The sequence below is a fragment of the Eucalyptus grandis genome, chromosome 5, assembly GCF_016545825.1.
Source record: "Eucalyptus grandis isolate ANBG69807.140 chromosome 5, ASM1654582v1, whole genome shotgun sequence".
Lineage (NCBI taxonomy): Eukaryota > Viridiplantae > Streptophyta > Magnoliopsida > Myrtales > Myrtaceae > Eucalyptus > Eucalyptus grandis.
Window position 1 is genome coordinate 6,155,280 of NC_052616.1, and position 12,500 is coordinate 6,167,779.

General features: G+C 39.4%; 2 protein-coding genes across 2 annotated transcripts; one reads left to right on the top strand and one right to left on the bottom strand.

Moving 5' to 3' along the window:
• Window positions 1-754: 754 nt before the first annotated feature.
• LOC104443705 (14 kDa proline-rich protein DC2.15) lies at window positions 755-1,609 on the bottom strand. Its single transcript, XM_018874244.2, has one exon. It carries the CDS (start codon window positions 1,479-1,481, stop codon window positions 1,074-1,076), a length of 408 nt encoding a protein of 135 aa, XP_018729789.1. The 5' UTR covers window positions 1,482-1,609; the 3' UTR covers window positions 755-1,073.
• Window positions 1,610-7,120: 5,511 nt separating this feature from the next.
• On the top strand, window positions 7,121-8,025 carry LOC104443704 (14 kDa proline-rich protein DC2.15-like). The gene has a single exon (XM_010057211.3). The coding sequence runs from the start codon at window positions 7,256-7,258 to the stop codon at window positions 7,652-7,654; it is 399 nt and encodes a 132-aa protein (XP_010055513.1). The 5' UTR covers window positions 7,121-7,255; the 3' UTR covers window positions 7,655-8,025.
• The last annotated feature ends 4,475 nt before the right edge of the window (window positions 8,026-12,500 follow it).

A 12,500-nucleotide genomic window follows, 5' to 3' on the forward strand; every position in this document is an offset into this window, starting at 1 on the left:
GTAATCGAAGGAAGCCAATATTCTCGACAAGATCAAAGAAAGCAACCGTTGGTCATGTCATCCACTGCAAGGCTGCGGTGGCGTGGGAAGCTTGTTGAAAACACAGCCGAAAGAAACCCTAGCGCTCGATCGGAGACATTCCGTCGGAGCACGGCCTCTTTCCTATAGCAGCAGCAGCAATGATTAGTAACCCAATTACTGTTACTCTCGATTGCCTATCATTTTCACCATAAATAGCATGCACATTCCATCATTGAGATCACTGCATTTCTATCGTGAATTGGAGCATTTCAGGACGCACTGGATTCCTCCATACAAAGTGCATAGAACCAAAAGGAAAGGAGTCCCCTAAATAACCTTTCTGGGCAAGTCCGATGCCAACTATAATAGCATCATGTAACTAAAAAGAAGGAACCAAAGAGAGTCAGCCTCGTAGCTTAATGACGGATTTTCATCTTTGATTTATTTGGGATTGTTCATCAAGGCTTGATTGAAGAGCGTCTGATTCTTGTAACATGATTATTCAGTTTCAGGGAAAGGTGGAAGCCTTAGGTTAAAAAAAAAAAATGACTGTATATTCTTTGACGTATGAAATTTTAGCTCCATTAACTGATTGGACGCAGCTTTTTGAACGTAATCATCCATTGAAGACAGTATCATATAACGGAATTGACTTAGCTTAAAATCATGAGCTTTTTACTTGTTAACAAGTTTCTTTTTAATTCAAATGATGATGAACAACTAGAGGACGAAAAAGGTAAAAAGAGAAGTTGGAATTGAGGTTTCTTCCAATAAGGAAGACTGATAATACCCGCTTCTAAACAAATTACACCGTCAAACTTCATAAATGAGAACTGTAAATAATTCCTTCTGAAACCTGCCCCCACACACCCAACAAAGAACAATACATGTAAACAAGAAGTTGCCACTTACACTGCCCACCCCCACCTCTCCCAAAACAAACACACACACTCACACACTCACAGGAACTTTTCCCAGGAAGCTCAACGTGTTACAACCCCTCAAGAGAAACCAAAACATAAACATGAACAGAGGTGTGTCTTTCTTGTAATTTAGGCACATTTGAAGCCAGGAGGAACCTGCTTGCTGCAAACATTGAGGAGCAAGCTGAGAGAGATTGGGATATTAAGATTGATGCCCAAAATGTTGGCCTTAATGGCAGTGCAAAGGCAAACCGCAGCTTCAAGGTCCACGAGGCCATTGAGGAGAGAGCAACAAGGGGTCACTGGGGGTTTGCCCACAGTCACGTTGAGCAGGTTCCCCAGCACATCAGCACACACCCCCAATTTTAGGGCATCCCTAGGGCATGCACCCGTGGATGGGCCCGAGCTTGGGGATGGCTTGGGGGTGGGCTTGGGCTTTGGGCCAGGGCAAGTCCCACAGGAGGAGACTAGGGCAAAGAAGAGGAGGTTGAGGGTGAGGAAGATGGCTAGAGAAGCAGAGCTTTTTGAATAAGCCATCTCTCTCTCTCTCTCAAGAAAACGAAAGAAACCCTAAGTGGTTGATAAGAGAGCTTATAGTGGCTAAAGCGAGTGAGAGGAGAGGAGAGGAGTGTTTTGTGTGTTTGTGGGATGGCGAGAGTTGCGAGACGTGGTGGGGTATTTATATTGGAGTTACGCGGAGGAAGCCTGGTGGGTTTGAATTGATGTTGAGAGAGAATTATTGGCCAAGGTAATACAACAAAAAGAGTTTGCTGAATTAGGGTTAAGATCCACAGTACAATATAGACCACATGTGTGATTCTAGGGATTTCTAGCTGGCAACTAGCAAGCGGAATCGGGGTGATGTTTTGGACGTTTGTGATCTGGGAAGCTGGCAACTTCCCATCTAAATTCTTCTTGTCTTGCATCAAAATTTCTGGATCTATCTTTCGGTGCTGATATATGACAATGCGCCGATGGATTTTGTGATTTTAATCAAGTGTCCACCTTCAAAAAATCCGCACCAACCGGCAAGAGCTAGATTGGGGGCTTGATATTTGGGAAATTTACTGCATAGCAAGGTTGTAATTATGTGGTTAGATACACCAAAAACTTGTCTGGGTTCAGTCAAGTCACGGATCTGCTAGAGGAACAGAAAGTGGAAAGTACAGGTCATCATTTGCAGGGATGGATTAGAACATTTACGTAAAAGCGATTGATGTCCATAGCCAATACGCATCCGTAGATATGGGTACATTTTGCTGCACGAAGCAAATCTACGTTTATGTCCGCTATCTAGTTTTGAACCTCAAGTTTTGTTGCCACCAATGGAAAATCCCCTAGTTTACTAACTACAAGTATTACTTATTCAGTCTTTAGCTAATTAATCTGCCAGATGGCTGTATCTATTTTTTTTTTTTTTCAGAAGTACATGGATAGCTCTATCTTTACTGTCTTTGGTTCATTTATTAAAAAAAAAAAGAAAAACACAACAAGATTGCCTTTTACTAAATAATTGTTCTGACATAACCTTTTCTTCTAGTGGAGATTGGTCGTGTCAATGTCAATACACGATCCAAACCCCTATTAACCCCTATTCGTTATTATCTGGGTAGCCCACTCACGTGGGGGGCTATCCAGGCCTTATCATTTCCCTGAACCCAGCCTAGTATGCTAGGAGAAGGGCTTCACGGGGATCAAAGGTGGGCTCCCCTCCCTGTGGAGGGATTGGCGGGGAAGCCAAATGGGAACGTTATCCCGTAATCCCAATTAAACCCCCTATAAATGAGGGCTAATTGGGCACCCTGGGATGCCCGATTCAAGGTGGAGCCGTTTAAGGACTTGCTCAGGTCCATCTTTGGTTCATTTATTAAAAAAAAAAAAAAAAAAACACAACAAGATTGCCTTTAACTAAATAATTGTTCTGACATAACCTTTTCTTCTAGTGGAGATTGGCCGTGTCAATGTCAATACACGATCCAAACCCCTATTAACCCCTATTCGTTATTATCTTTATTTTGGTTGCCACATAAAATGACCATGAATAAAGAGTTTTTTTTTTTAATTAAAATTAGAAAAGTATGAATGAGGCTTAGATGATCAAACCTTAATTCGTGTTCTTCAAGTCAGGAATGTCAGAAATCCAATTTCCTTTGTTTTAGACTTCGGTTTCCATTAACTGATGAAACTACATTTTAATCAAATTTTCCAGTAATTTATATTCAATTTCAATTTCTTTTCGTCACTTGAACGAGTGTAACAGAACTTATTCAATTTCTCTTTAAGATATATCAGAAAAGAAGCATTCGCTTATTCTTACACCAAAGCACAATGATGCACTCATGCCCCTTTAGCCAAAACGTGATTTATATCATGACTTCATTCAATATAGATGGCGACGGATCTCCTTTCTCGTGCATCTTCTCACTTCGCCTACCAAGTTCTTCCCATTATAATATATATTAACTGGGTTAGAAAAGAAAATATGCTTGAAGGACAACAAAGATTTAGTTCACATATGCAATCGATGCGTGGGATTTGAAGGATTGACAATTATCGGGCACAAAATTTCATGGCCACCCACTGAGTGTCGGTAAGAGATAAACCTTACTACTCTCTTTCCATTCTTTTGTCTCGATCGTTAATAGTTTTGATGGACTGAAAGTATATTGCTTGTCCCCTAAGTCTATTCAAGATCAGTGGAAGACTCTTTCATGGGGCCAAGTCTTTAAGCGGACGAGATAATTGACATTTCAGCAACTCCTTTTGAATTATTTTATTACACTTCCGCAAACAACTTCGGGAATTGTCAATCTTCCTGGTTCAGACTATTAAGATCTAAGCAATGTGCTTAATTAAGGATTAATTAGCATATTGGATGATTAAACCAGCTTTTCATGTTCGCGTCGATGAAATTTCATGCTGATCGGGCGAAGAAGAGGAGGAAATATACATGGTTCTGGCAACAGTTGAATTAAAGAAACAGAAGCTAATTAGCAGAGTCACAATCATGAGGGTTTGGTTTCTTCACTTAATATTTTGGCGCGTTGCGATTGCAAGTGGCTTGGAGAGGCAGTGTCACGAGCATTCTTAAGAACGTGCGATGGGATCCACACTCCCTTTGCTTGAAAAATGATGAAATGATGGCAATTCCGAAAAGAAGCGTCGCGTCCAGAGCTCGCCAAGCTTTTATCTTTTATGCATTCACACGGACAACACACACGAGCGCGCAAACACGCCTAACCATGTGGCTTATCTTCTTCACCCCCAGAGAAAGTGGCAGATAAATTAGAACTCAGGCTCACTGTTTCGACTCCATCACCGAAAGTAAGATGTTCGGATCTGATCATGGGGCGGGAGCTTAATCTCTCGCTAAGGTCGAGCCAGTGAAGACGGCTGATTATTCATTGTTTCTTCATTAGCGCGTGTTACTCTCTTGCTCTGAAAATTGTGTGAACTCGGGGTACTCGTGCGTCTCTCGTTTTGTAGATGAGGAAGCTTATGTTAAGTAGGTGAGCTCCAAGCTCATGAAATTCCACACTGAGTTTGCAGACTATGCATGAGAAAGAAATCGAGCCCGGTCTTTGGCCTCAAGGCCGACATTACGGGACCAACTCCTTGCTGGTCTTTCAACAGAAGGTTCGACCTTCACAGATAATTCAGAAGAGGACATGTGAGAGAAATTCCAATGCTGACCTACCGCTATTTGGCTTCCAACATGCTGCGAACTTGCCAAACGAATATGCTAAAACCTACGTACATATTGGTTCCATACAGTTTGGATAAGTTATCCCTGTGACATCGTCGCCACCTCCTTAAACTGACAAAAACAATAAGAGGGGTCTCTTAAACTTTTGGTAGACAATGAAAGCACGATGAAGCTGTCGGATTCATCACATCAATCTATCTCAGCTTTTCCATCGTGTGGACCAAGTGTTTCATTCCAACACAGTAACTCAACGAATGGATCGCTTTTCACTTCTGTTTACTGAACGATGTTGTAGATTTTTCAAATAGGTGTTTAGATCGAATGAGAGTTCAAATGCAATAAAAAAGACGCCGTGTGACGTCGCTTAATAAAATCACGCATGGTAAAAGTTCTTTTTCCTCCCCCTCTCACATCGTCTATTGCACGAAATGCAACATGGTCTATTTAGGAAATTTTGCCAAGCACCTATCTAAAGGACATATGTATAATAGCTTATAATCATACTAGGTGAATCTCTCTAGATGCACTATTAAGCTAAAAACATGTGAATATTTTACCATTAATGTTCTAGAAGAATCACTTTATTCTCCCCACCCAAACTTCAAATTCCAGTTTTTTTTTTTTAATTTCTATTTCTAAATATGTTTCAACAAAGTTAGGTGGAAAAAGACTTTGCAAGAAAGTATTATACTCTTTTTCGTGTGTCTCATCATTTTTAAGACAGCAAATTCATCATAATAAGAAGTTCTAGCTCTTTAATCGAATGTTCTGAAGGAGGTGACTACTTGATTGCTCGCATCTTCACTATCAAGCAATTCATCATCTTCTTAGCAATGGTAGTGATTCTAAGTGCGTGCATGTGGGAAGAATGATGAATTCCTCAAGCATGTCAACTTGATAAGATCGTACGAAATAACATGTAGGAATGAATTTATGAAGAAAGGTAACCCTAGAATGGTTGGAAGAGATTAAGCAATCAAACTTTAGAAATTCAATGTCAGAAAGTAAAAGTTGAGTGTGCAAACATTTATTCTTAAAGTTTCACTTGCCCAAAAAGGAAAGAAGAAAAAACGGTGCGAATTATACTTTATATCTTACCACCGTTTACAGCCCTTTCATTTTATAAAAGATTATGGCACAACTTCAAACACAAAAACTTATATGAATTGAAATATTTGCGGTTCTTCATAGTAGATAAATGTCGAGTTTCCAAATACCTAAAACCCTCGATGTGTTGATTGGCATGCATCCACATTGAAAGTCAGATTACTATGGGAAGAGCAAAATGCAGAAAGAACAATAATTGGAGGTAGAAAACATGGATAGATAGAGAAGCTAAACTGAATTAAAAAAAATTAACAATAATCGATCCCCCCATCTTCAACGCACTGCTGTCTGTGTTCATGTTGTGTTTAAGAGCTCACGGGGGAGCACCTAGCACGGCGATTGGCCAATCTCGTGATCCACAGAGGAATAATCAAAGGCAAAGAAATTCGAATGTCGACAAGGAATTTCTGAACTGTTCTCTTAATTGGTGCCGAATCTCCCGGCCTAGCCACTAGCCAGTCAAAGATCTGGCTAGCCCGTGCCTCACATGCCTTCTCACTCTTTAACTCTTGCTGCGGTTTCTTCTTTTTTCATCTTTTAATAGGTAAACATCAGAGAGCGACACAGGAAAAATACTTCGTTGAGTCTACCTGAGATGCGCATATTCAACGATTGTGATGGTGTCGGTCTACATTAATTAAATATATGTAGTAATTTCTCGGTAGGATGGATGCTTTAGAGAATGAGTTGAATGACAGAGGTGATTCAGTATTCACGTGGGTATAGAATAGTGCGCGGGGCTACACACATATTGTAGACGTCTTTAGTTTTCTTGAAATCAGGTTCAAACATGATTGTGGTGTTTACACTATGATCCCCTTATAACTACAGCATCTTAACTTGTTTCTCTAGGTCTTATCTATGAAACGGAAAACCGACCAGTCGGGTCAAAGATTCGGATGTTGACTTAAATAGATATCAAACATGAGTAGTTACTAATGTTTCCATTTTGAACTTAGTATGCCCATTGATGGTCGCACCAACCATGGTTCATTCTATGCGAACGTTAAGATTAGTAATCATTTCAGTGTATGCTCTCACCCCGCTACTTGAATTCCATTGAGCAAAGAGTGATGGACTATCTAGTCTCAGCAGGCTAAAGGTGGAGTTGAAGTTGGAGTTGTTTTTTTACACTAGTTTTCCATAAATTGATCGATTTCCACGATCCAAACATCGGAGAGTTAGAAAAATCATTTCCCAGAAACAGTTTTACTCCATCCAAATGGACTCTTTGCGTAATTTTTTTATGTCTCTGATGCTGACGAAGTTTGATGGGTCATTAGTTTATATCCACTTCTCCGGTCCCCATCATTTTACCGACTCGATCAATCTCATGGAGTTTATCGCTAAATAGTTTCATTTTATTGATTCGAAGCAAAGTTTCCCTACAAATACTCACCATCCACCCTCACTTACCTCTAACCCAACGGCAACAACGCACGCACACAAACGCACTAATTACCCCAAAGTCACCAACTTCTCTCTTTCTTACTGAGAGATGGATACCAAGATATCTTCCTCATCAGCTGCTCTGCTCCTTTGCCTCAACCTCCTCTTCTTTGCCCTAGCGAGCGGCTGTAACACTTGCGTTCAGCCAAACCCTAAACGTATCACTAACCCTTTTTCTCCGAGAGGCTCTAGTTGCCCTAGAGATGCGCTGAAGCTGGGCGTGTGCGCCAAAGTGCTCGACGGGCCGGTCAATGCCATCATTGGGACACCGCCAGACATGCCTTGTTGCTCGGTCCTGGAGGGCCTTCTAGATCTCGAAGCAGCCGTTTGCCTCTGCACCGCCATTAAAGCCAACATTCTCGGGATCAACCTCAACATCCCCATTTCCCTCAGCTTGCTCATCAACACTTGCGGCAAGAACGTCCCGTCTGGCTTCCAGTGTGCCTAACAAGAACTGATCAATGATCACAACTTGCTTCATTGTTGTTGTCGCCATCATTGTTGTTGTGTCTCTTGCGTTAACTGAAGTTGTTGTCAGGTCATTTCACTTAACTTCTTGGTGATTTTTCGTTTAAGGGTCTTAACTTTCTAGGGTTCGAATGATGTGTTTAGGTTGAGATATTTCTGATTATGTAATTGTGAGTTGTGAGGGCGTGTAAAATGTTCCTCATCTGTGATTTAGGCTAGTAAAAAGGGTGGGCTTGGATGACACGAGAAATTCTATGAGAACTGAACTACGGCGCACTCTATGATCCTTCTCGCATGGAATCTTTGTCCTTTCCTAATGGGCCCTTCTACTATATTGCAAAGTGTGTTGCTGTACTTTTCATGTTCCTTTAAGTATTTAATGTAATGTAACTTGTGAAATCATCATTAGTTTACTGGAGTATTCCATAAATCCAGGGTTTTTTATACCTAAAATGACCCCTTTCATGATGGGAAAAAGTCACACAAAAAAAAACCCTAAACTATTATCCTAAACTTTTTCTTATTATGTCAAAAATCTCAAACTTGTACATATGACACATTTGCTTTTCGTTAAGACATGGTTAAATGACTTTTCAACCAAAATAACATCTTATTTATTCCACTCAAGTCACATAAACGTCATGCCAACACTATTTGCTTTTTGGCATTTATGAAGACAGAATTTTAACAGTTCTCGTTAATGGAATTTTAGTAATGAGTAAATATGTCACGCAACTACAAGTATGTGATTTTTGGTGTCATGGAGAAAATTTTAGGTTAAATATGTGACGGTGAGATATTTACGATTTTTTTTTTTTTTGGGTGACTTTTGCCCTTCCCTAATTTGTAACAAAAGTTTGTAGATGCGTGCATGAAGGTACGTGCTTCAAGGAGCACATGCCACCCTCTCAATCTCAACTACATATATCAAAACAAAACAAAACAAAAAAATGTGGATCCATTTAACGTGTCCATACATAAAATATTATTGAATAATGTTCATCCTGTCGAGACAAGCTACAATTAAAAAAAAAAAAAAAAAAAAAGCAGCTTGTCCCATTTCCGTGGGCGGAAATCTACAAAGCTAGGGTTCCATTCTTTTTGCTTTCCGCTAGGTAAGCAAACCCGTGAACCGAAACCACTTTCGAAATATCCAGCCAGCACCTAGTTTTGCTGGCGTCATTTCCGTTTGCTCATTCTATGGAATAATTTCAAAAGTTTAGTATTCCGTGCGAGTTTCGTCCGATTGAGGACCATTATCATGGTACGTTCAATACGGATATAACGACAAAAAATAAAAAAGTTGGAAAGTCCCCATCTCGACCTTAGAAACTGAGAGTGAGCTTTTAGATATTTTTGGACCAAAATGTCTTTGTGCAATCGAAATAATCACAACGTATCAATAAACCTCTCTAATCTTATGTTATAACTTCAGGATTGTCTTGGAATTTCATAAGACGATGGAATGTTTCTGAATAAGCTCGATCGATCCTGGGTCCGCCCCCGTCCGACCAAGGGCCGAGACCATCTCGACCGGCCCAAAAATGTTCTGCCACGCTGGCCCATGTTGGGCCTCTTTTCTGGAAGGGCCTGACCTAATCCGGCCCGTTAATCATCCCTATTACCAAGGCCCATATTGGTTTCAGTTTAAACAAAAAAAAAAAATCCATGGAAATATTGCCCTTTTAATGGCAAATGATGACCAAAAACTTGGTCATCAAGCTGGTTTATCGTTAAGTCCTTTGATTTCTTGCCTCATTTCCTCGTCACGATTTTGCATAAACGAACAATTGCACCAACACGGCACTTTTCTTGCAAGAACAAAGTGAAAAGGCTAAAGAAGAGGAACAAAGAGCAAAAATCAAAAGATTGGGAAAGAAAAGTCATGACAACTCAGTCCCCTTTGAGGGAGGCCCAGTCATGACTTTTAGTCAAATGGGCCTCTCTCTCTCTCTCTCTCTCTCTTCTTTTTTCTTCCTGTTGGGCCATCTTGTAATTATAAATGATGAAAGAGAATTCTCCAAGGCATGATTACATGACATCATTGTGAAATCTTCCACCCCAGGCCAAGTGTTATCGCTTTTATCAAATTAATGGGTGTGATTCTGTTTCCATACTCTCTAGATAGATTATCCTATCTATCCCATAAGATTAATGAAATATTTTTTGATCCAAAATATATTCATCTAAAGTAAAATTTATCGTCGTAGAAAGAAATCGCATCAGTGGTCAATTTTCATGTTTGTCTTTTGGGTTTCATGCATGTGAAAAGTCACATTGCTTGCCTTTAGTCTGACCTAGGAAAAGTGACTATTTTGTCAAAGATCTAACACAAGACATTTTCCAGTTGGTGTATGGATGAGCATGTGATCTTTGGTCCCTATTTAAATTGTGTTGATAATGGGAATTTGATTTTTCGTCACTCTCTTGTTTGTCGACAAGTTCGAATCAAGAAAAAGCAGATATTGCCATAGAAAATACTTGGCCAGCTCGACGAATGCATGCCGTTCGTGTCAAGATTAGGAGACTCATGAGGAACAACTTTACTTCCTTGTTCTTAAGTTCCACTAGGTTAAATTCGAGTCTCTAAACTTGTGTGCACATGTTTTAGAGAATAATATGATTGTTTTTTTTTTTTTTTTTTTTTTGGAGGAACCAGAACTGCGTCGTGATCACCGTAAACCCCCAGGTGACACGTAAGTAGGAGGACCTACCACCCATGGAGTCACACTTAAGACACCTAGCGCCTCATCTGGGTTTTGAACCCTTCACCCATGAACTGAGGATCAACAGAATCTTATCCAGCGGAGCCACCGCGGCCGATGGTATATTTTAGAGAATAATATGATTGTTTTTTTTTTTTGTAATTGGGAAAAGTACTAAAAAAGTCGTAAACCTATTACATTAAGGTTAATTCAGTAATAAACATTTTAATTATACTAAATGAGTCTTAACCGTTTCGTCGATTTGCCAATTTAGTCTATTCGGCTAGAAATAATTGACATGGATGCTAGTTGTCATAAATGGCATGGTTGGCGTTAATATGGAAAATTTTTAAAATTTTAATTTTTTTTTTTTAGTTTTCAGTTTTTTCTTCTCTCTCTCTCTCTATTGGCCGGCAATAGCCAAGGTCTAGGCGAGGGCCTCCGCCTCTCGCCAAATCCTGGAGAGGGCCATAATCCTCGCATGTTGTGTGGCCAACGATGGTCGGCCAGTGACATCACTAGCCCGAGTTAAATATATATATATATATATATATATATATATATATAAATTAAAAGAGAAAAGAAATAATAAAATAATAATAAAAAATTTAGAGAAATTGTGAAATTTGTCCGTATTAATGCCAATTGTGCCATGCGAGGAACTGGTGTCTATGTTAGTAATTTCCAATCAAAATTGGTGAGATGAACTACACTGACAAATCATCCAAAAGTTAGGACTCAATTAGCATAATTAAAAGATCCATGATTTCTTTTATACTTTCCTCTTTGTAATTCAAGTGGGATTTCCCTCTAACCACTTACTAAAAGCATGATACCCATGATAACAATTAACGGAGCACTTTATTTGAATCATTTGAGACATCGCATGATTCGAATGATTGACGGCTTCACAAAAAAATCGGAGCAAAAGAGATCGTGCCCGCATATGATGATGCTCAAGTAATAATTGGAAAGGATAATCCCTCCACTGCTGAAACCATAGAGCCCATGGCCGTTGAAATTCGAACGAGGAGGGAGGCTATTGACCCGGAACTAGACCACTACTTCCACTATTACGACCTACCACTATACATTACTTAGTTTGCATTCATATATATACATCGACAAAACATTAATTGGACTTTAATGTCTCACAAAATAAACTATTCAGATTTGACCCCCCTCGAAAAACAAATTATAATAAATGCCCATCACATGAAATTAATCAAATAAGGTCCCTAACCCTAACTAACGAAACTCCTGAACATAGAATCTCATCATGAAAAAATTAATTGACGATTGGGAATATAAGATTTATATGCACCTACCGGACCTAATCGGATGATCATTGCGTCGAGCTTTTTCTTCGGCCGATCCGGAAATCACTCTGCCAAATCGAGTGAAAAAGCTTGCTCGAGGACGCTTAAGAATCATTTCATCTGCCGTCCCTTCCGCTATCTCCCCCCTTTTCCTTCTTTTCTCCGAGCACTAGCCGGCTCGACCAAAAAAGGTTGGAGAATTCTCATCATTAGACTTTGAAACTTCGATTCTTCCAAGGGCCCCTAACAAGAAAAGAATAATAGTAATGATAATATAAGAGAAAAATACCTCGAATGCTTGACTTGACCCAAAAGGATCAGATAGATAATTAGGAATTTGAATCGTCAACGGGACATATTACAGCACTAGACATCTAAGCATGCTTTTATCTATTAAATATAAAATCGATGCGTCTCAAATGTTCCGACTGCTTTTACTACAAAGACTATTTGTAACTTGTCAAAATATTCCGCGTCACTTTGCTTGACGATAGAGTTTGGATCCTATTTCCATGCATTTGGTTTTCATCCACGTGTTAGTTTTAAGTTTCTAGATTAGAACTTTGTAATATAATATCGGAGTTAGATTCCGCTCAAGTTTATTTTGCATGAGCATTCATCCGCTTGTCGAATTTCACATGCCGTTTGTAACCAATTTGTAAATGAGAGTTAGTATTGAAATATCTCGCATTGCTTGACAATAGAGTTAGTAAAAATGTCAAAAAAAGTCATAAACTTTTTATAATTATGCCAATTTAGTCTTAAACCTTTAATTGGTGTCAATTTAGTTTTAATTTTTTTG

Excerpts from the sequence above, each read along its gene's own strand:
- LOC104443705 (XM_018874244.2), bottom strand. The coding sequence starts at position 1,481 with ATGGCTTATTCAAAAAGCTCTGCTTCTCTAGCCATCTTCCTCACCCTC.
- LOC104443704 (XM_010057211.3), top strand. The coding sequence starts at position 7,256 with ATGGATACCAAGATATCTTCCTCATCAGCTGCTCTGCTCCTTTGCCTC.